We start from the raw sequence: 24,970 nt of genomic DNA on the forward strand, positions 1-24,970 counted from the left end.
AAAATATATAATGTTTGGGGGTTCAAAGTAATTTTCTTGCAAAAAAAAATTATTTTTTTATGTAATCAAAAAGTGTCAGAAAGGGCTTTGTCTTCAAGTGGTTAGAAGAGTGGGTGATGTGTGACATAAGCTTCTAGATGTTGTGCATAAAATGCCAGGACAGTTCAAAACCCCCCCAAATGACCCCATTTTGGAAAGTAGACACCCCAAGCTATTTGCTGAGAGGCATGTCGAGTCCATGGAATATTTTATATTGTGACACAAGTTGCGGGAAAGAGACAATTTTTTTATTTTTTTTATTTTTTTTTGCGCAAAGTTATCACTAAATGATATATTGCTCAAACATGCCATGGGAATATGTGAAATTACACCCCAAAATTCATTCTGTTGCTTCTCCTGAGTACGGGGATACCACATGTGTGAGACTTTTTGGGAGCCTAGCCGCGTACGGGACCCCGAAAACCAAGCACCGCCTTCAGGATTTCTAAGGCCGTAAATTTTTGATTTCACTCTTCACTGCCTATCACAGTTTTGGAGGCCATGGAATGCCCAGGTGGCAAAACCCCCCCCCCCAAATGACCCCATTTTGGAAAGTAGACACCCCAAGCTATTTGATGAGAGGTATAGTGAGTATTTTGCAGACCTCACTTTTTGTCACAAAGTTTTGAAAATTGAAAAAAGAAAAAAAAAATTTTTTTTCTCGTCTTTCTTTATTTTCAAAAACAAATGAGAGCTGCAAAATACTCACCATGCCTCTCAGCAAATAGCTTGGGGTGTCTACTTTCCAAAATGGGGTCATTTGGGGGGGGTTTGTGCCACCTGGGCATTCCATGGCCTCCGAAACTGTGATAGGTAGTGAGGAGTAAAATCAAAAATGTACGCCCTTAGAAATCCTGAAGGCAGTGATTGGTTTTCGGGGCCCCGTACGCGGCTAGGCTCCCAAAAAGTCCCACACATGTGGTATCCCCGTACTCAGGAGAAGCAGCTAAATGTATTTTGGGGTGCAATTCCACATATGCCCATGGCCTGTGTGAGCAATATATCATTTAGTGACAACTTTGTGCAAAAAAAAAAAAAAATTGTCACTTTCCCGCAACTTGTGTCAAAATATAAAACATTCCATGGACTCAACATGCCTCAAAGCAAATAGCTTGGGGTGTCTACTTTCCAAAATGGGGTCATTTGGGGGGGTTTTATGCCATCTGGGCATTTTATGGCCTTCAAAACTGTGATAGGTAGTGAGGAGTAAAATCAAAAATGTACGCCCTTAGAAATCCTGAAGGCAGTGATTGGTTTTCGGGGCCCCGTACGCGGCTAGGCTCCCAAAAAGTCCCACACATGTGGTATCCCCATACTCAGGAGAAGCAGCTAAATGTATTTTGGGGTGCAATTCCACATATGCCCATGACCTGTGTGAGCAATATATCATTTAATGACAACTTTTTGTAATTTTTTTTTTTTTTTTTTGCCATTATTCAATCACTTGGGACAAAAAAAATGAATATTCAATGGGCTCAACATGCCTCTCAGCAAATTCCTTGGGTTGTCTACTTTCCAAAATGGGGTCATTTGTGGGGGTTTTGTACTGCCCTGCCATTTTAGCACCTCAAGAAACGACATAGGCAGTCATAAATTAAAGGCTGTGTAAATTCCAGAAAATGTACCCTAGTTTGTAGGCGCTATAACTTTTGCGCAAACCAATAAATATACTATTGACATTTTTTCTACCAAAGACATGTGGCCGAAAACATTTTGGCCTAAATGTATGACTAAAATTGAGTTTATTGGATTTTTTTTAGAACAAAAAGTAGAAAATATCATTTTTTTTCAAAATTTTCGGTCTTTTTCCGTGTATAGCGCAAAAAATAAAAACGGCAGAGGTGATCAAATACCATCAAAAGAAAGCTCTATTTGTGGGAAGAAAAGGACGCAAATTTCGTTTGGGTACAGCATTGCATGACCGCGCAATTAGCAGTTAAAGCGACGCAGTGCCGAATTGTAAAAAGTGCTCTGGTCAGGAAGGGGGTAAAACCTTCCGGGGCTGAAGTGGTTAAAACTTTTTTTTGCATTGATCCATGTCCCCTGGGGCAGGACCCAGGTCCCCAAACACTTTTTATGACAATAACTTGCATATAAGCCTTTAAAATTAGCACTTTTGATTTCTCCCATAGACTTTTAAAGGGTGTTCCGCGGCTTTCAAATTTGCCGCGAACACCCCAAATTGTTCGCTGTTCAGCGAACTGGTGAACAGCCGATGTTCGAGTCGAACATGAGTTCGACTCGAACTCGAAGCTCATCCCTAGCTGTGGGTAATCACAACAATACACACTGAATGAATTGATTTCATTCAGTAAAAATGGTTGCTTATACTAGTGAAATTCATTGGTATAAGCAATAATAATGTGTAAAAAAACTATCCTGATCACTTCCCCCAGAGTAATAAAGTGTTACAGTGTGTCACAGTGTGTTGAAAAAAACTTACAAAAAAAAGAAGAAAAAATTTTTTTTTTTCTCTTCTTTACATATTGTCACCAGTGTCCCTGATCACCCCCACACCTATTATATGATGACGCTGTACTGCACTGGTGACAGTAAATGTAAAAAAAAAAAAAAAATTGTGAAAAAAAATATGTTTTTAAAAATTCTTAATTTTTCCAAAAAATTGTGACAAAAAACTAAAACTCGCCATGCCTCTTACTAAATACCTTGGACAGTCTACCGTCAGTACATCAGAATTGATCAATTTTCATATATATATATATATATATATATATATATATATATATATATATATATATACACAATATCTCCCAAAAGTGAGTACACCCCTCTCATTTTTGTAAATATTTTATTATATCTTTTCATGTGACAACACTGAAGAAATGACACTTTGCTACAATGTAAAAGTAGTGAGTGTACAGCTTGTATAACAGTGTAAATTTGCTGTCCCCTCAAAGTAACCCAACACACACCCATTAATGTCTAAACCGCTGGCTACAAAAGTGAAAATGTCCAAATTGGGGCCAAAGTGTCAATATTTTGTGTGGCCACCATTATTTTTCCAGCATTGCCTTAACTCTCTTGGGCATGGAGTTCACCAGAGCTTCACAAGTTGCCACTGGAGTCCTCTTCCACTCCTCCATGACGACATCATAGAGCTGGTGGATGTTAGAGATCTTGCGCTCCTCCACCTACCGTTTGAGGATGCCCCACAGATGCTCAATAGGGTTTAGGTCTGGAGACATGCTTGGCCAGTGCACCACCTTTACCCTTAGCTTCTTTAGCAAGGCAGTGGTCATCTTGGAGGTGTGTTTGGGGTTGTTATTATGTTGGAATACTGCCCTGCGGCCCAGTCTCTAAAGGGAGGGGATCATGCTCTGCTTCAGTATGTCACAGTACATGTTGGCATTCATGGTTCCCTCAATGAACTGTAGCTCCCCAGTGACGGCAGCACTCATGAAGCCCCAGACCATGACACTCTCACCACCATGCTTGACAGTAGGCAAGACACACTTGTCTTTGTATTGCTCACCTGGTTGCCACCACACATGCTTGACACCATCTGAACCAAATAAGTTTATCTTGGTCTCATCAGACCACAGGATATGTAATCAAAAAACAAACAGCCAGCGCAAAAACCTTCAAACTAAATAAAGCTGCTGAACACTAAAGGCAAATATATAAATCCTTTCATGTAATGCAATAAAATAAATAGTGCAGCGCTAAAATCCCAATCAATAATTAGAAATGTCTATAAATGGAAAAAACAAATATCAGCGGTGATGCAGGGTGCCTCATGCAAATCCAAAGTGCTCGTAGAAAACGTGCTCCCCCTCTTGCCAGTCAAACCGCTCACCTTGTTAGAGGGACCCCTGAACTAACAGGAAGGTCTCATAAGCTTTCACCACTTCTTAGTGGTCTGGGAGGTGTCTTGACTGGAAAGCTGGAACTCTCTTCCTTAATACGGCTCAACACTTTTCTTCCAAAATTGCATGGAATATACAAAGAAAATACATAGTGCTCTCTGTATAACTTAAAAAACGATTCCTTTTATTAAAAAGACAGATACTCACAAATATAGCACTATGGCCAGTGCTAGGCATCAAGGTGCATGTAAATTACAGATGACAATGATAAGGCGGCTGCAGCGACGTCTAAACCGGGATAAAAACCAATCCGCACGCGTATCGTCCAGCAGGACTTCCTCAGCGGAAGCGGAAGTGTTGCATGACCACGCAGTTGTCATTCAAAGTGCAACAGTCATGAAAGCTGAAAATTGGCCTGGGTAGGAAGGATGTGAAAGTACCCAGTATTGAAGTGGTTAACCACTTGCCGACCGCCTCACGCATATATACGTGAGCAGAATGGCACGGGCAGGCAAAATCACGTACCCATACGTGATTGCCTTCCCGCGGGGGGGGGTCCGATCGGACCCCCCCCCGGTGCCAGCGGCGGTCGGCATTTGGCTAGGAGCGATGAGAGACGAGGGGGAGACCATCCGATCGTGGCCCCCCCCTCGCGATCGCTCCCAGCCAATGAGGAACATCCCCTGCCTGTGTATAGTACACACAGGCAGAGGATGTGATGTCATCTCTCCTCGGCTCGGCAGTTTCCGTTCTAGCGCCGAGGAGAGAAGACATGTAAGTGCACCAACACACACACACACACACAGTAGAACATGCCAGGCACACAAAACACCCCCGATCCCCCCCCCGATCGCCCCCCGATCCCCCCCAATCACCCCTCCCTGTAACACTGACACCAAGCAGTATTTTTTTTTTTTTTTCTGATTACTGCAGGGTGTCAGTTAGTGACAGTTAGTGTGGTAGGACAGTGAGTGTTACCCCCCTTTAGGTCTAGGATACCCCCCTAACCCCCCCTAATAAAGTTTTAACCCCTTGATCACCCCCTGTCACCAGTGTCGCTAAGCGATCATTTTTCTGATCGCTGTATTAGTGTCGCTGGTGACGCTAGTTAGGAACGTAAATATTTAGGTTCGCCGTCAGCATTTTATAGCGACAGGGACCCCCATATACTATCTAATAAATGTTTTAACCCCTTGATTGCCCCCTAGTTAACCCTTTCACCACTGATCACCGTATAACTGTTGCGGGTGACGCTGGTTAGTTCGTTTATTTTTCATAGTGTCAGGGCACCCGCCGTTTATTACCGAATAAAGGTTTAGCCCCCTGATCGCCCGGCGGTGATATGCGTCGCCCCAGGCAGCGTCAGATTAGCGCCAGTACCGCTAACACCCACGCACGCAGCATACGCCTCCCTTAGTGGTATAGTATCTGAACGGATCAATATCTGATCCGATCAGATCTATACTAGCGTCCCCAGCAGTTTAGGGTTCCCAAAAACGCAGTGTTAGCGGGATCAGCCCAGATACCCGCTAGCACCTGCGTTTTGCCCCTCCGCCCAGCCCGGCCCAGCCCACCCAAGTGCAGTATCGATCGATCACTGTCACTTACAAAACACTAAACGCATAACTGCAGCGTTCGCAGAGTCAGGCCTGATCCCTGCGATCGCTAACAGTTTTTTTGGTAGCGTTTTGGTGAACTGGCAAGCACCAGCCCCAGGCAGCGTCAGGTTAGCGCCAGTCGCGCTAACACCCACGCACGCACCGTACACCTTCCTTAGTGGTATAGTATCTGAACGCATCAATATCTGATCCGATCAGATCTATACTAGCGTCCCCAGCAGTTTAGGGTTCCCAAAAACGCAGTGTTAGCGGGATCAGCCCAGATACCTGCTAGCACCTGCGTTTTGCCCCTCCGCCCAGCCCAGCCCACCCAAGTGCAGTATCGATCGATCACTGTCACTTACAAAACACTAAACACATAACTGCAGCGTTCTCAGAGTCAGGCCTGATCCCTGCGATCGCTAACAGTTTTTTTGGTAGCGTTTTGGTGAACTGGCAAGTACCAGCCCCAGGCAGCGTCAGGTTAGCGCCAGTCGCGCTAACACCCACGCACACACCGTACACCTCCCTTAGTGGTATAGTATCTGATCGGATCAATACCTGATCCGATCAGATCTATACTAGCGTCCCCAGCAGTTTAGGGTTCCCAAAAACGCAGTGTTAGTGGGATCAGCCCAGATACCTGCTAGCACCTGCGTTTTGCCCCTCCGCCCAGCCCGGCCCAGCCCACCCAAGTGCAGTATCAATCGATCACTGTCACTTACAAAACACTAAACGCATAACTGCAGCGTTCGCAGAGTCAGGCCTGATCCCTGCGATCGCTAACAGTTTTTTTTGGTAGCGTTTTGGTGAACTGGCAAGCACCAGCGGCCTAGTACACCCCGGTCGTAGTCAAACCAGCACTGCAGTAACACTTGGTGACGTGGCGAGTCCCATAAATGCAGTTCAAGCTGGTGAGGTGGCAAGCACAAGTAGTGTCCCGCTGCCAAAAAGACAAACACAGGCCCGTCGTGCCCATAATGCCCTTCCTGCTGCATTCGCCAATCCTAATTGGGAACCCACCACTTCTGCAGCGCCCGTACTTCCCCCATTCACATCCCCAACCAAATGCAGTCGGCTGCATGAGAGGCATTTTCTTTATGTCCTCCCGAGTACCCCTACCCAACAAACCCCCCCAAAAAAGATGTTGTGTCTGCAGCAAGCGCGGATATAGGCGTGACACCCGCTATTATTGTCCCGCCTGTCCTGACAATCCTGGTCTTTGCATTGGTGAATGTTTTGAACACTACCATACACTAGTTGAGTATTAGCGTAGGGTACAGCATTGCACAGGCTAGGCACACTTTCACAGGGTCTCCCAAGATGCCATCACATTTTGAGAGACCCGAACCTGGAACCGGTTACAGTTATAAAAGTTAGTTACAAAAAAAAAGTGTAAAAAAAAAAAAACACATACAAAAATATAAAATAAAAAAAAATAGTTGTCGTCTTATTGTTCTCTCTCTCTCTATTCTCTCTCTATTGTTCTGCTCTTTTATACTGTATTCTATTCTGCAATGTTTTATTGTTATTATGTTTTATCATGTTTGTTTTTCAGGTCTGCAATTTTTTATACTTTACCGTTTACTGTGCTTTATTGTTAACCATTTTTTTGTCTTCAGGTACGCCATTCACAACTTTGAGTGGTTATACCAGAATGATGCCTGCAGGTTTAGGTATCATCTTGGTATCATTCTTTTCAGCCAGCGGTCGGCTTTCATGTAAAAGCAATCCTAGCGGCTAATTAGCCTCTAGACTGCTTTTACAAGCAGTGGGAGGGAATGTCCCCCCCCCCAACCATCTTCCGTGTTTTTCTCTGGCTCTCCTGTCTCAACAGGGAACCTGAGAATGCAGCCGGTGATTCAGCCAGCTGACCATAGAGCTGATCAGAGACCAGAGTGGCTCCAAACATCTCTATGGCCTAAGAAACCGGAAGCTACGAGCATTTTATGACTTAGATTTTGCTGGATGTAAACAGCGCCATTGGGAAATTGGGAAAGCATTTTATCACACCGATCTTGGTGTGGTCAGATGCTTTGAGGGCAGAGGAGAAATCTAGGGTCTAATAGACCCCAATTTTTTCAAAAAAGAGTACCTGTCACCACCTATTGCTATGATAGGGGATATTTACATTCCCTGAGATAACAATAAAAATGATTTAAAAAAAAAAATATGAAAGGAACAGTTTAAAATAGATAAAAAAGCAAAAATATAATAAAGAAAAAAAAAAAAAAAAAAAAAGCACCCCTGTCCCCCCTGCTTTCGCGCTAAGGCGAACGCAAGCATCGGTCTGGCGTCAAATGTAAACAGCAATTGCACCATGCATGTGAGGTATCACCACGAAGGTCAGATCGAGGGCAGTAATTTTAGCAGTAGACCTCCTCTGTAAATCTAAAGTGGTAACCTGTAAAGGCTTTTAAAGGCTTTTAAAAATGTATTTAGTTTGTCGCCACTGCACGTTTGTGCGCAATTTTAAAGCATGCCATGTTTGGTATCCATGTACTCGGCCTAAGATCATCTTTTTTATTTCATCAAACATTTGGGCAATATAGTGTGTTTTAGTGCATTAAAATTTTAAAAAGTGTGTTTTTTCCCCAAAAAATGCGTCTGAAAAATCGCTGCGCAAATACTGTGTGAAAAAAAAAAATGAAACACCCACCATTTTAATCTGTAGGGTATTTGCTTTAAAAAAATATATAATGTTTGGGGGTTCAAAGTAATTTTCTTGCAAAAAAAAATATTTTTTTCATGTAATCAAAAAGTGTCAGAAAGGGCTTTGTCTTCAAGTGGTTAGAAGAGTGGGTTATGTGTGACATAAGCTTCTAAATGTTGTGCATAAAATGCCAGGACAGTTCAAAACCCCCCCAAATGACCCCATTTTGGAAAGTAGACACCCCAAGCTATTTGCTGAGAGGCATGTCGAGTCCATGGAATATTTTATATTGTGACACAAGTTGCGGGAAAGAGACAAATTTTATTTTTTTTTTTTTTTGCACAAAGTTGTCACTAAATGATATATTGCTCAAACATGCCATGGGAATATGTAAAATTACATTCTCCTGAGTACGGGGATACCACATGTGTGGGACTTTTTGGGAGCCTAGCCGCGCACGGGACCCCGAAAACCAAGCACCGCCTTCAGGCTTTCTAAGGGCGTAAATTTTTGATTTCACTCTTCACTGCCTATCACAGTTTCGGAGGCCATGGAATGCCCAGGTGGCAAAAAAAACCCCCAAATGACCCCATTTTGGAAAGTAGACATCCCAAGCTATTTGCTGAGAGGTATAGTGAGTATTTTGCAGACCTCACTTTTTGTCACAAAGTTTTGAAAATTGAAAAAAGAAAAAAAAAAAATTTTTTTCTTGTCTTTCTTTATTTTCAAAAACAAATGAGAGCTGAAAAATACTCACCATGCCTCTCAGCAAATAGCTTGGGGTGTCTACTTTCCAAAATGGGGTCATTTGGGGGGGGGGTTTGTGCCACCTGGGCATTCCATGGCCTCCGAAACTGTGATAGGCAGTGAAGAGTGAAATCAAAAATTCACGCCCTTAGAAATCCTGAAGGCGGTGATTGGTTTTCGGGGCCCCGTACGCGGCTAGGCTCCTAAAAAATCCCACACATGTGGTATCCCCATACTCAGGAGAAGCAGCTAAATGTATTTTGGGGTGTAATTCCACATATGCCCATGGCCTGTGTGAGCAATATATCATTAAGTGATAACTTTGTGCAAAAAAAAAAAAAAAAATTTGTCACTTTCCCGCAACTTGTGTCAAAATATAAAACATTCCATGGACTCAACATGCCTCAAAGCAAATAGCTTGGGGTGTCTACTTTCCAAAATGGGGTCATTTGGGGGGGGGTTTATGCCATCTGGGCATTTTATGGCATTCAAAACTGTGATAGGTAGTGAGGAGTAAAATCAAAAATGTACGCCCTTAGAAATCCTGAAGGCAGTGATTGGTTTTCAGGGCCCCGTACGCAGCTAGGCTCCCAAAAAGTCCCACACATGTGGTATCCCCATACTCAGGAGAAGCAGCTAAATGTATTTTGGGGTGCAATTCCACATATGCCCATGGCCTGTGTGAGCAATATATCATTTAGTGACAACTTTTTGTAATTTTTTTTTTTGTCATTATTCAATCACTTGGGACAAAAAAAAATAATATTCAATGGGCTCAACATGCCTCTCAGCAATTTCCTTGGGGTGTCTACTTTCCAAAATGGGGTCATTTGTGGGGGTTTTGTACTGCCCTGCCATTTTAGCACCTCAAGAAACGACATAGGCAGTCATAAACTAAAAGCTGTGTAAATTCCAGAAAATGTACCCTAGTTTGTAGGCGCTATAACTTTTGCGCAAACCAATAAATATACACTTATTGACATTTTTTTTACCAAAGACATGTGGCCGAATACATTTTGGCCTAAATGTATGACTAAAATTGAGTTTATTGGATTTTTTTTAGAACAAAAAGTAGAAAATATAAAATTTTCGGTCTTTTTCCGTGTATAGCGCAAAAAATAAAAACGGCAGAGGTGATCAAATACCATCAAAAGAAAGCTCTATTTGTGGGAAGAAAAGGACGCAAATTTCGTTTGGGTACAGCATTGCATGACCGCGCAATTAGCAGTTAAAGCGACGCAGTGCCAAATTGTAAAAAGTGCTCTGGTCAGGAAGGGGGTAAATCCTTCCGGGGCTGAAGTGGTTAAGTTAAGAAATTTCTAGAAGAGTAAGGGCCCATTCAAACCAGCCCGCACGCATTATGCATCATACAACACAAGGTGTACTGGTGTGGGATATAAAGGGTGGTGCTATGCTTTGTTACCAAGCGCCGCACTGTTTTCTATTCTTTTTTTGAAATGTCACAAAATGACGCTACAGAAGGTGAATTGACGGGTCACGCATTGCCAAAAAAATTCAGACATGCTGCATTTTTATGCAGTGCACCCCAACTCAGTGTTATGTTGGGAACAGAGCACATAAAAAAAATGATTGCTTTCTCTCTCGTACCCTCGTATTGAGCCTGCTTTTGTTCTATGCAGATCAATGCAGATCAATGGACATGATGGGAAGGAGTCACTCATAAGCATGCAGCTGTTTCTGAATAGCCGTGGTCAGCAGATTCCAAATCTGTTTGTGAGAATTATGCCATGTAGGCATGCGTGATAAAAAAAGGTAAAGGATTGGCACCTTTTTACTGTTAAAAAGGATTAATGTATATTGACACGTTAAAAAAAGTCCTAATATATTGTCAATTTGCCAGGTAAAGTTTTATCTTCTTGTTGGAATCAGTATATCCAGAGTTATAGTGAGCTGAAAATATATGCGACTCTTTTCCTCATAAAAGTTGGCCTAGCTTCTCCCCTCTCCCCTTCTTAGCCTCCTTATTTCTCTTCTACAAGAGACCTCATTGACTGATAGGGAGGTGGGTCTAGGTCAGGCTGGATTTTTACATAACAGGTCAAGATTTTGCATATTACTTCACCATCAACTGTGTTTAGCTTGCTCAGGTTTACTTGATTCTAATAACTTCTTCACAAAGACTAATATTTATTTACATAGCTCTTAACATAACTGTTTTGTTATGTAGGGGATTCATGCAAGGTTTCTTTCTGGGAATTCCAGTGGGGAGGATACCATCATCTTTGCTAATATGGTTAAACCTCTGGCTGAAAAGGGACTCAGATTAGCTAAATGGTAAGATTCCTTCTTGCATTACAATATACCAAATTCATATTTAAAGCGGACCTTCAGTCATTTTTTCAACTTTCCATCTGTTAAATCTTTTGCCCTTGTTGTTTCAACTTTGGATAGTAAAACATTTGTTTTCTGCCAGTAAATACCTTATACAGCCCACTTCCTGTTTCTTGTTTGGTCATTAGCCTAGGCTTATGACATCATGCACAGCTCTCTGTGAGGGGGGATGAGTCATAAGAAGGCCAATGAAAGCTGCAGGGCTGCAGAGCTGGAGGTGTGCCTCTGCGTGTCTGTGTAAATCCAGGAAGTGAACAGGCAGCAGCTTCAAATGCCCACAGTTAAAATGGCTGCAGCCAGACTTAATGGAGGAAGATTTCTGCAGCATATTTGGCAAGTACAGAATCCCAGTATATATAAAAAAATATGCAAAGTGGTTGAAGGGAAGCTTCAGAATGGCAAAGATGTTTTTATTACAAATTATGTGAGCAGACTGCAGTTCCTCTTTAAAGCGTTTCAAAGGCAAATTATTTAATTAAAATAAACATCTTATACTTACTTTCTCTGTGTAATTGTATTGCACAGAGTGGCCCTGAACCTCCTCTTATGGGGTCCCTTCTGTGTCTGCCCCCATAACAAACAGCTTGCTATGGAGGCAGGCGTGTGGGCTTGGTCCATAGACATACACACGGCACATCATAGCCCCCCTGCTCCCTCCTCATAGCATTTGATTGACAGCAGCAGCTGCCAATGGCTTCCGCTGCTGCCTAAGTTCCTGTGAGTAGAGTAAAAAATGTGGGGGTAGAGTGTGACTCAATATGCACCCTAAGGAAGTACCATCCCTTGAGAGACAATTATAGAAATCCGACTAAGGTTTGTGATAATACATGGACCTCTCCATGGGGAGGATCCAGCCAGTGGTAGAGGGTAGTATTATCGTGCGGCCTGTGGAGAAATCCCTTTTCCTGGGCCGCACCATCGTCATGAATATTGTGTTCCACGGCCTGGAAGCATATCATGGAAGTGACGCGTAAAGGATTTGCGCCACTTCCGAATGCACCTTGGAAACTGGGATGTGGGCTGTCCAAAAACAATCCCGGGGCGAACCAATGAAAGTGTCCCCTGTCCCTTAATAGGCTGAGGAGACACTTGCCAGGCAGATGCCACCTATCAATGAAAAAAGAGATTAAGATGCAGTGCACACACCTGTATACATAATTGATTGTATAAATGAAAGAGGATTGGAATGGCATTACACGTATACACAAATATACATATAGTTACCATACATTGGATGGATGGAAGAATATAAAAAATTTCTATGCCCCCATGTGGTGCACTATAATACCACAGTATATATTTCCAAAATCCAGATATATGGTATCTTCCTTGCTCCTATGTGAGTGTTTCCTTTTTGGGGTTTTGGAGATATTCCCCACGGGCTCCCCAGGCTACTTGCCACCACCCTCTGATATAACACTATATAGGTAATTTTGCGATATATGACAAAAACAGAACAATCCATAGCTCAACTCACCAATCAGTCTGCAGGATAAGAAGAAATGGATGTCTGCACTCCGAGGTATGATAAAACTCTTTAACCACTTGCCGACCGCCTAACGCAGATATACTACGGCAGAATGGCACGGGCAGGCAAAATCACGTACCTGGTATGTGAACTGCCTCCCCCGGTGCCCGAGGCGGTCGGCATCAGTGGGGAAGCTATACAGGCTGAGGGGGAGGCCACTCAGTCGTGGCCACCCCCTCGCGATCGCTCCCCACGAATGAAAATCTTCCTCTGCTGCTGTAATGTAAACAGCGGCAGAGGAAGTGATGTCATCTCTCCTCGAGCCGGTCTTTTCGTTCGGGCGCCGAGGAGAGAAGACATCAATGTGAGTTGCACCAACACTACACTTTCAGTAGAAAACACTAGGCACACTTTTCACCCCCCATCACCCCCCGATCACCCCCCTGTACCCCCTGTCACAGTGACACCAATAGCAGGTTTTTTTTTGCATTGGTGTCATTTTGTGACAGTTATAAGTATTAGGGCAGTTAGGGTTAGCCCCCTTTAGGTCTGAGGTACCCCCCTTTAGGTCTAGGGTACCCCCCTAACCCCCCCAATAAAGGTTAACCCCGTGATCACCCCCCGTTGCCAGTGTCACTAAGCGATCGTTTTTCTGATCGCTGTATTAGTGACACAGGTGACGCTAGTTAGGGAGGTAAGTATATAGGTTCGCCGTCAGCGTTTTATAGCAACAGGGACCCACATATACTACCTAATAAAGGTTTTAATCCCCTGATTGCCCCCTAGTTAACCCTTTCACCAGTGATCACCGTATAACTGTTACGGGTGACGCTGGTTAGTTAGTTTGTTTATTATAGTTTGTTATAGTTTTAGGGCACCCGCCGTTTATTACCTAATAAATGTTTAATCCCCTAATTGCCCGGCGGTGATATAAGTTACGTTTTTAGGGTCAGATAAGGTCTGCGTCACCCCAGGCAGCGTCAGTTTAGCGCCAGTACCGCTAACACCCACGCACGCAGCATACACCTCCCTTAGTGCTATAGTATCTGAACGGATCGATATCTGATCCGATCAGATCTATACTAGGGTTCCCAAAAACACAGTGTTAGCGGGATCAGCCCAGATACCTGCTAGCACCTGCATTTTGCCCCTCGGCCCAGCCCTGCCCACCCAAGTGCAGTATCGATCGATCACTGACACTTACAAAACACTAAGCACACATAACTGCAGCGTTCGCAGAGTCAGGCCTGATCCCTGCGATTGCTAACAGTTTTTTGGTAGCGTTTTGAATCAGTCGCTAACAGTCAGGAGCTTTTTTGCCTGTGAGTCTCACTAGTGTACCCCTAAATTTAGAGCCCAAAATGGCAAATTGAAGGTACACTAGTGAAGAGGCCTACACATTTCTGAGCATGACAGATAGTGAAGAGGAAGTCACTCATCTGTCAGATTCAGGCTCAGAATACGATCCTGTAGACGACAGCGGCTCCATTACAGATAGCTCTGACAACGGAGTTGTGGTCCCTGCCAAGGTCAAGCGTACCAGACCCCAATCTTCTTCTTCTGTCCTTGAAGTGCAAGAACCGCAGGGCTCTTGTATGGAGCAGAGCAGTACTAGCGCCGCTATTCCTTCTGGTGAACTGGCAAGCACCAGCGGCCTAGTACACCCTGGTCGTACATTTAGCACTGCAGTATCACGTGGTGACGTGGCGAGTCCCATAAGTGCAGTTCAAGCTGGCGAGGTGGCAAGCACAAGTAGTGTCCCGCTGCCACCAAGAAGACGAACACAGGCCCGTCGTGCCCATAGTGCCCTTCCTGCTGCATTCGCCAATCCGAATTGGGAACCCACCACCTCTGCAGCACCCGTACTTCCCCCATTCACTGGCCAACCCGGAATTCAGGTGGAAACAGTTGATTTTACGCCACTGGATTTTTATTCGCTGTTTTTCACCGAAGATCTCTATAGATCTATTGTGGACCAAAGCAATTTATATGCTGGTCAACACATCGCCACTATTCCCCAGGCCTCCCTTGCCAGAGATTGGAGACCAATTACGGTCTCCGAATTGAAGCTCTTTCTGGGCCTTTCCCTCAACATGGGCATAACTAAAAAGAGTGAGTTGCGGTCATATTGGTCCACTGACCCAATTCACCATATGCCCTTGTTCTCTGCCTCCATGACCAGGGCACGATACGAGCAGATTTTGCGGTTCATGCACTTCAACAACAATGAACTCTGTAGTCCTCGTGGAGACCCTGAATACGATCGGCTCTACAAAATTCGGCCCCTCGTAAACCACTTCAACCAACGTTTTGCAGACTTGTTTACTCCCCATCAAGTTGTCTGCACTGATGAGTCCCTGATTAAATTTTCTGGCTTCTTGTCATTCAAACAGTACCTTCCCAGCAAGCGTGCCAGATACGGGGTCAAGATGTATAAGCTCTGTGACAGGGCCACAGGCTATACATGTAGTTTTATGGTTTACGAGGGCAAAGATAGTCACGTAGAGCCGACAAACTGCCCTGACTACATAGGAAGTGCTGGCAAGATAGTGTGGGACTTGATGTCACCCTTATTCGGAAAGGGGTACCACTTGTACATGGACAATTATTACACGAGCGTGCCACTTTTTAGTCACCTTTTTGATCATCAGATTGGAGCATGTGGCACCGTGCGACCTAATCGCCAGGGCTTTCCCCGGCGGCTTGTAGATTCCCGTCTTAGGCTGGGGGAGAGAGCCTGCTTGCAGTGTAATAATTTGCTATGAAGTGGAGGGATAATAAGAATGTTTTCGTTCTTACCTCCCTTCATGCAGACACGACGGTCCAAATTACTACGGCGACTGGTGTTGTGGAGAAACTCCTCTGTGTCCACGAATATAACCAAAATATGGGAGGGGTGGACCTCAATGACCAGTTGTTGGCGCCGTACCTAGTTGCCCGTAAGGCCAGACACTGGTAAAAAAAAGTGTCTGTTTATTTCAATTGGCTTTGCTGAACGCTTATGTGCTATACAGAGCTTCAGGACAGACTGGATCCTTCCTTAAATTCCAGGAAGAGATCGTCAGAGCCCTTCTGTTTCCAGACAGTGCTCCACCTCACCTTTCCCAACCAAATGCAGTAAGCCGGCTGCATGAGAGGCATTTTCTTTATGTCCTCCCGAGTACCCCTACCCAGTGGCGTAGCGTGGGGGGTGCGGGGGGTGCCGTGGCCCCGGGCGCAAAATTTGGGGGGGCGCAGCATCAGGTGCCAGTGAAACTCCGTCCAAATGCTGTGTACGGACGGTGTCACTGGCTGTGCTCCGTCCACCAGGTTCCGGCATGGGCAGCGGGTGCCCGGTGATTGGATGAACGGGGTCACGTGCGGTGGCAGGGCAGGATTGCTCCAGGAGTCCCGCCTCCGCCTTACTGTGTGAACCGCCGCCGTCTTCTCCTCCGCCGCTCTGGACTGGATCTCCCATTTCTACAGTGCGGCAGCCAGTCCAGCTCTACCCCACATGCAATGATAACATCTCCGGGGAACCGGATCTTCCTGACCAAGTGAACTGCGGTATGTGAAACAGATGTACACTTCACATACACAGAGCATCACCCTCTCCCCCACTTATCTCAAATGTCCCTCCTGCCCGCCCCCCAATGTCCCTCCTGTCCTCCCACTTATCCTCAATGTCCCTCCCGCCCCCCCAATATTCCTCCTGTCCCCCAATGTCCCTCCTGCCCCCCACTTATCCCCAATGTCCCTCCTGTCCCCCCGAATATTCCTCTTGTCCCCCAATGTCCCTCCTGCCCCCCACCTATCCCCAATGTCCCTCCTGTCCCCCAATGTCCCTCCTGCCCCCCCGAATATTCCTCTTGTCCCCCAATGTCCCTCCTGCCCCCCACTTATCCCCAATGTCCCTCCTGTCCCCCAATGTCCCTCCTGTCCTCCCACTTATCCTCAATGTCCCTCCCGCCCCCCCAATATTCCTCCTGTCCCCCAATGTCCCTCCTGCCCCCCACTTATCCCCAATGTCCCTCCTGTCCCCCCGAATATTCCTTTTTGTCCCCCAATGTCCCTCCTGCCCCCCACCTATCCCCAATGTCCCTCCTGTCCCCCAATGTCCCTCCTGCCCCCCCCGAATATTCCTCTTGTCCCCCAATGTCCCTCCTGCCCCCCACTTATCCCCAATGTCCCTCCTGTCCCCCAATGTCCCTCCCGCCCCCCCTGAATATTCCTCTTGTCCCCCAATGTCCCTCCTGCTCCCCACTTATCCCCAATGTCCCCCCTGTCCCCCAATGTCCCCCCTGTCCCCCCCCAATGTCCCTCCTGCCCCCCCCATGTTCCTCCTGCCCCCCAATGTCCCTCCTGTCCCCCACTTATCCTCAATGTCCCTCCTGCCCCCCCATGTCCCTCCTGTCCTCCCACTTATCCTCAAAGTCCCTCCCACCCCCCAATATTCCTCCTGTCCCCCAATGTCCCCCCCTGCCCCTCAAATATTCCTCTTGTCCCCCAATGTCCCTCCTGGCCCCCCCAATGTCCCTCCTGCCCCCCCAATGTTCCTCCTGTCCCCCAATGTCCCTCCTGCCCCCCACTTATCCCCAATGTCCCTCCTGTCCCCCAATGTCCCTCCCTCCCCCCCAAATATTCCTCTCGTCCCCCAATGTCCCTCCTGCCCCCCACTTATCCCCAATGTCCCTCCTGTCCCTCAATGTCCCTCCTGTCCCCCACTTATCCCCAATGTCCCTCCTGTCCCCCCAATGTCCCTCTAGTACCCCCACTTATCCTCAATGTCCCTCCTGTCCCCCCACTTATCCTCAATGTCCCTCCTGTTCCTCCAATGTTCCTCCTGTCCCCCCACTTATCCCCAGTGCCCCTCCTCTCCTCTCACTTATCCCAAATGTTCCTCCTCTCCCCCCACTTATCGTCAGTGTCTCTCCTGTCCCCCCAATGTCCCTCCAATGTTCCTCATTTCCCCCAATGTCCCTCCTGTCCTCCCACTTATCCTCCCACTTATCCTCAATCTCCCTCCCGCCCCCCCCCCAATGTCCCTCCTGTCCCCCAATGTCCCTCAAATGTTCCTCCTGTCCCCCAATGTCCCTCCTGTCCCCCCCACTTATCCCCAATGTCCCTCCTCTTACTTATTCCAAATGTTCCTCCTCTCCCCCCACTTATCCTCAATGTCCCCTCCCCTCCTCCCACTTATCCTCAGTGTCCCTCCTGTCCTCCCACTTATCCTCATGGTCCCACCCATTCTCCCAATTTTCCCTCCTGTCCCTCCAATGTTCCTCCTGTCCCCCCACTTATCCCCACATTATCCCACTTATCCTCACTTATCCTAAATGTCCCCCCTCCCCTCCCACTTATTCGAAATGCCCCTCCTCTCCCCCCCACTTATCCCCAATGCCCCTCCTCTCCCCCCACTTATCCCCAATGTCCCTCCTGTCCCGCCACTTATCCCAAAGGTTTCTCCTCTCCTCCCATGTATCCCCAATATCCTCCACTTATCCCAAGTAACCCCTCCCTCTTCACTTATCCCAAACATCCCCCCACTTATTCCCAATGTCCCTCCTGTCCTGCCTACTTATCCTTACACTTATAATGTTCCAACTCTCCCCCAAGTTAGAAATTAGCACATTACCCCCCCCCCCCATTTAGCATCAATGCCCTATTAACTTAGCACCAATATCATTGCCTATACCCCCTCATTGCACTAATGCCCCCTCTCCCCACCTAACAACATTGCACTCCTACTGTAAGCTGTAGCTGCACTTCTGTAGCAGCCCCTCTCCTGATACTTTGTAGGTGGGGAAGAGAGGATTTGGGGGTGGGAGGACAGCTCTGTACTGGAAGGGGAGTTGTAAACTGTCCTGTGAGACATGCATTCCTGAGCCCTGCAATCTGTACGTAGCACAGTCATGAACTCTGCAGTGCATTCTCTATGCAGTGCACTTCTGAACTCTGCTCACTCTGCGTAGCGCTCTCCTGAACTATTTGCACTTTTGAACTCTTCACTCTCTATGTAGTGAACTCCTGAATCCTGCACTCAGTACATAGGACAGTCCTGATCTTTGCACTCAGTGCGTAGTTTTCTCTTTGTATTTAGCACACTCCTAATCTTTGCACTCTGTACGTAGCTCACTACTGAATTCTGCACGGTGTATGCAGTACACTCCTGAGCTCTTCACTCTGTATGAATTGCACTCTGAACTCTGTACCTAGCGCTCTCCTAAACTTTACACTCTGTATATAGGGTACTCCTGATTTTTGGTACGTAGCATAATCTTGATCTTTGCACTTTGTATATAGCACACTCCTGATCTTTGTACCCTGTACGCAGTACACTCATAAACTCTGTACATATTGCACTCCTGAACTCTGTACTCTGCGCAGAATGCACAAGTAGTATTTAACAATGCTCTATTAAGACTCTGATCATCTCCTGTAGTATGTCTGCAGTCTCTGATCATCTCCTGTAGTATGTCTGCAGTCTCTGACCATCTCCTGTAGTATGTCTGCAGTCTCTGACCATCTCCTATAGTATGCCTGCAGTTTCTGACTGTCTCCTGTAGTATGTCTAGCATTAAATAATATGCACAACCCTTACGTCTGGGTTACTATTGGCTGCCTGCTCTGCTGTATATAAGGTGCTCCTTGTTATTTACAACCTAGATCTCTGATTGGCTGCCCGCAGCCATTTATTATTGGCTGATACTGAGAAGATATCTCTTTGACTACTGTAATCAAAGAGATATCTCAGATCTAACCATTAATAAAAGGCTGCAGGCGGCCAATCAGAGGCTCAGGCTGTGAGTGGAGGAACCTGGGCCCCCATTCTTAGGTGCTAAAAGCCCACAGGTTAGGGGGCGCAAATTACTCGCCTTGCCCCGGGTGCTGACAACCCACACTACGCCACTGCCCCTACCCAACGAGCCCCCCAAAAAAGATGTTGTGTCTGCAGCAATCGTGGATTTAGGCGTGACACCCGGTATTATTGTCCCTTCTGTCCTGACAATCCTGGTCTTTGCATTGGTGAATGTTTTGAACGCTACCATACACTAGTTGAGTATTAGCGTAGGGTACAGCACTGCACAGACTAGGACACACTTTCACAGGGTCTCCCAAGATGCCATCGCATTTTGAGAGACCCAAACCTGGTACCAGTTATAAAAGTTAAAGTTACAAAAAAAAGTGTAAAAAAACAAAAAACAAAAAAAAGTAAAAAAAAAAACACAAAAAAAAATCTAAAATAATAAAAACCAAAAATAGTTGTCGTTTTATTGTTCTCTCTCTCTATTCTCTCTCTATTGTTCTGCTCTTTTTTACTGTATTCTATTCTGCAATGTTTTATTGTTGTTATGTTTTTATCATGTTTGGTAACCATTTTTTTGTTTTCAGGTATGCCATTCAGCTGCAGAGCGTATTTATTTATCTTGACAGCAACAGCGTTTGCTCCCACGATACATAAAGCCGTGACTCCAGCGCTGTCGGAGGTGATTTCACCACCACAGTTACATACTTCAGCATATATGCTGAAGCATGGGGGCAGCAGTGGGTGGAGGAGCGATTTGCTCCTACCTTTTGCGGGAGGATGCCCCCATGCTTCGGCATATATAAACGGTGCATGTATGCCCATCATTAGAAGTGGGTGGATGAAGGGAGGTATTCTAATGGTGGGCATACCCACCGATCAATATCTTTTTTTCGTTTAGCCCACAGGCTGCATGAATAAAAGTTTACAATATATGCCCAACAAGGACCAGCAACGTACTGGTATGTTGCTGGACTTTGAGTGGTTATACCAGAATGATGCCTGCAGGTTTAGGTGCAGGTTTAGGTATCATCTTGGTATCATTCTTTTCAGTTAATTAGCCTCTAGACTGCTTTTACAAGCAGTGGGAGGGAATGCCCCCCCCCACCATCTTGCATGTTTTTCTCTGGTTCTCCTGTCCCAACAGGGAACCCGAGAATGCAGCCGGTGATTCGGCCAGCTGACCATTGAGCTGATCAGAGACCAGAATGGCTCCAATCATCTCTATGGCCTAAGAGACCGGAAGCTACGAGCATTTCATGACTTAGATTTCGCCGGATGTAAACAGCGCCATTGGGAAATTGGGAAAGCATTTTATCACACCGATCTTGGTGTGGTCAGATGCTTTGAGGACAGAGGAGAGATCTAGGTTCTAAAAGACCCCAATTTTTTCAAAAAAGAGTACCTGTCACTACCTATTGCTATCATAGGGGATATTTACATTCCCTGAGATAACAATAAAATTTATTAAAAAAATAAAAAAATGAACGGAACAGTTTAAAAATAAGATAAAAAAACCCCAAAAAAAAAAATAAAAAAAAAAAAAAGCACCCCTGTCCCCCCCTGCTCTCACGCAAAGGCGAACACAAGCGTCGGTCTGGCGTCAAATGTAAACAGCAATTGCACCATGCATGTGAGGTATCACCGCGAAGGTCAGATCGAGGGCAGTAATTTTAGCAGTAGACCTCCTCTGTAAATCTAAAGTGGTAACCTGTAAAGGCTTTTAAAGGCTTTTAAAAATGTATTTAGTTTGTCGCCACTGCACGTTTGTGCGCAATTTTAAAGCATGTCATGTTTGGTATCTATGTACTCAGCCTATGATCATCTTTTTTATTTCATCAAACATTTGGGCAATATAGTGTGTTTTAGTGCATTAAAATTTAAAAAGTGTGTTTTTTCCCAAAAAAATGCGTTTGAAAAATCGCTGCGCAAATACTGTGTGGAAAAAAAAAAAAAAACACCCACCATTTTATTCTGTAGAGTATTTGCTTTAAAAAAATATATATAATGTTTGGGGGTTCAAAGTAATTTTCTTGCACAAAAAAATAATTTTTTCATGTAAACAAAAAGTGTCAGAAAGGGCTTTGTCTTCAAGTGGTCAGAAGAGTGGGTGATGTGTGACATAAGCTCCTAAATGTTGTGCATAAAATGCCAGGACAGTTCAAACACCCCCCCAAATGACCCCATTTTGGAAAGTAGACACCCCAAGCTATTTGCTGAGAGGCATGTCGAGTCCATGGTATATTTTATATTGTGACACAAGTTGCGGGAAAAAGACAATTTTTTTTTTTTTTTGCACAAAGTTGTCACTAAATGATATATTGCTCAAACATGCCATGGGAATATGTGAAATTACACCCCAAAATACATTCTGTTGCTTCTCCTGAGTACAGGGATACCACATGTGTGAGACTTTTTGGGAACCTAGCCGCGTACGGGACCCCGAAAACCAAGCACCGCCTTCAGGCTTTCTAAGGGCGTAAATTTTTGATTTCACTCTTCACTGCCTATCACAGTTTCGGAGGCCATGGAATGCCCAGGTGGCACAAACTCCCCCCCCAAATGACACTATTTTGGAAAGTAGACACCCCAAGCTATTTGCTGAGAGGTATAGTGAGTATTTTGCAGACCTCACTTTTTTTCACAAAGTTTTGAAAATTGAAAAAAGAAAAAAAAAATTTCTTGACTTTCTTCATTTTCAAAAACAAATGAGAGCTGCATAATACTCACCATGCCTCTCAGCAAATAGCTTGGGGTGTCCACTTTCCAAAATGGGGTCATTTGGGGGGGTTTGTGCTATCTTGGCATTTTATGGCCTTCGAAACTGTGATAGGTAGTGAGGAGTGAATCAAAAATTTACGCCCTTAGAAATCCTGAAGGCGGTGATTGGTTTTTGGGGCCCCGTATGAAGTTAGGCTTCCAAAAAGTCCCACACATGTGGTATACCCGTACTCAGGAGAAGCAGCAGAATGTATTTTGAGGTGTAATCCCACATATGCCCATGGCATATTTGAACAATATATCATTTAGTGACAACTTTGTGCAAAAAAAAAAAAAAAGTTTGTAATTTTCCCGCAACTTGTGTCAAAATATAAAATATTCCATGGACTCAACATGCCTCTCAGCAAATAGCTTGGGGTGTCTACTTTCCAAAATGGGGTCATTTAGGGGGGTTTGTGCCATCTTGGCATTTTATGGCCCTCAAAACTGTGATAGGTAGTGAAGAATGAAATCAAAAATTTATGCCCTTAGAAATCCTGAAGGCGGTGCTTGGTTTTCGGGGCCCCGTACGTGGCTAGGCTCCCAAAAAGTCCCACACATGTGGTATCCCCATACTCAGGAGAAGCAGCAGAATGTATTTTGGGGTGTAATTCCACATATGCCTATGGCATGTTTGAGCAATATATCATTTAGTGACAACTTTGTGCAAAAAAAAAGAAAAAAAAAAAAAGTTTGTAATTTTCCCGCAACTAGTGTCAAAATATAATATCCCATGGACTCAACATGCCTCTCAGCAAATAGCTTGGGGTGTCTACTTTCCAAAATGGGGTCATTTGGGGGGGTTTTGTGCCATCTGGGCATTTTATGGCTTCCAAAACTGTGATAGGTAGTGAGGAGTGAAATCAAAAATATACGCCCTTAGGAATCCTGAAGGCGGTGCTTGGTTTTCGGGGCCCCGTACGCGGCTAGGCTCCCAAAAAGTCTCACACATGTGGTATTCCCATACTCAGGAGAAGCAGCTAAATGTGTTTTGGGGTGCAATTCCACATTTGCCCATGGCCTGTGTGAGCAATATATCATTTAGTGACAACTTTTTGTAATTTTTTTTTTTTTGTCATTATTCAATCACTTGGGACAAAAAAAATGAATATTCGATGGGCTCAACATGCATCTCAGCAATTTCCTTGGGGTGTCTACTTTCCAAAATGGGGTCATTTGGGGGGGTGGTTGTACTGCCCTGCCATTTTAGCACCTCAAGAAATGAGATAGGCAGTCATAAACTAAAAGCTGTGTAAATTCCAGAAAATGTACCCTAGTTTGTAGACGCTATAACGTTTGCGCAAACCAATAAATATACGCTTATTGACATTTTTTTTACCAAAGACATGTGGCCGAATACATTTTGGCCTAAATGTATGACTAAAATTGAGTTTATTGGATTTTTTTTATAACAAAAAGTAGAAAATATCATTTTTTTTTCAAAATTTTTTGGTCTTTTTCCGTTTATAGCGCAAAAAATAAAAACGTCAGAGGTGATCAAATACCATCAAAAGAAAGCTCTGTTTGTGGGAAGAAAAGGATGCAAATTTCGTTTTGGTACAGCATTGCATGACTGCGCAATTAGCAGTTAAAGCGACGCAGTGCCAAATTGTAAAAAGTGCTCTGGTCAGGAAGGGGGTAAATCCTTCCGGGGCTGAAGTGGTTAATGTAAAATCCGTAACATAAATGACACCACAGGACAAGAAAGCAGGTGCAGGTAGACACATTTCACACAGCAACGATGCCAGTGTTGCCAACAGTCAGTATTTTTACTGGCAGCCAGTAAAAAACAGGCAATTTTCTCCTGCCAGTAAATGCCAGTAAAAGTAAAAGGTTGCCAGTATAGAATATGGCTCTGATGCTTGGCTTGGTCTGGAGTTGGCTGAGACCATCCCAGTGCCTGCTACAGTGTGATCAGGCGGCTCTGGCAGAGGCAGTGCCGGAGCATGTCGTGTGACGTCATGGTGCAATGGAGCCAAGCAGAGCGGCCAGAGCCTCGTGTGCAGGTCTGCGGTATTGGAGAAAGGCAAGCTGGGACCGGGACCGTCAGTGCTGTTTAGACTGGAGTGGACTGGAGGGATCGCTTGGCTTGGAGAGAGACTGTCACGTGGATGTGTCAGTGAGATGTCATCATCATCTGTGCTGCTGCACACTGCTGTCAGTGTCACTGTGAGAGTCAATTTTTTTTTATTTTTTTATTGTGTTTCAAAACAGACAAACACATACAACACAAGTGCTATGATACAATCTTATTACATTTCAAACTTAATGTAACAGTATATATCCATGAATATTCGACACGTGGAACATCAGTAATCAACAGATAGGTGCGACGTCCCCTTCCCAATTCACAGTTCCGTATGATTGAATGCCCTCTCTTGTTTAACAGTTAACTCAAATCACAATATCACTATACTTCTCTATTCCAGCTATGCCGTATCTGGATCGGCTAACCACTTTTTCCAAACCTTTTCGTATTTCATTGGACACCCCCTGTTTATGTATGTATCTTTGTGAAGAGGAAGGTTGCCATTAATCAAACGTTTCCATTGTGTCAGAGAGGGAGGGTTTGGTTTCTTCCATTGCATGGCTATTTGCTTTCGGGCGTAAAAAAGAAGTAATCCCACCAGTGTGCGTTTTGCTATAGTCGGTATCAAAGTTTCAATCAGACCAAGAAGACAGACCTCCATTACTTGTGGTAATGCAAGTGATGCGACTCTGTTTGTCATATCCAGTACCTCT

General features: G+C 45.0%; 1 protein-coding gene across 4 annotated transcripts in view; it reads left to right on the forward strand.

Moving 5' to 3' along the window:
* Window positions 1–24,970, forward strand: part of LOC141144573 (acyl-CoA dehydrogenase family member 11-like) — a 386,002-nt gene that overhangs the window by 195,679 nt on the left and 165,353 nt on the right. For 3 of the 4 annotated variants that reach the window (XM_073630369.1, XM_073630370.1, XM_073630372.1), the window contains exon 8: window positions 11,053–11,159. The exons of the other annotated variant lie outside the window; for it this stretch is intronic. In XM_073630369.1, coding sequence (XP_073486470.1) covers window positions 11,053–11,159 — 107 coding nt within the window. The remainder of the gene's footprint in view (window positions 1–11,052; window positions 11,160–24,970) is intronic. 4 annotated transcript variants of the gene reach the window in all.

This window comes from Aquarana catesbeiana, linkage group LG05 (assembly GCF_042186555.1).
Source record: "Aquarana catesbeiana isolate 2022-GZ linkage group LG05, ASM4218655v1, whole genome shotgun sequence".
NCBI lineage: Eukaryota > Metazoa > Chordata > Amphibia > Anura > Ranidae > Aquarana > Aquarana catesbeiana.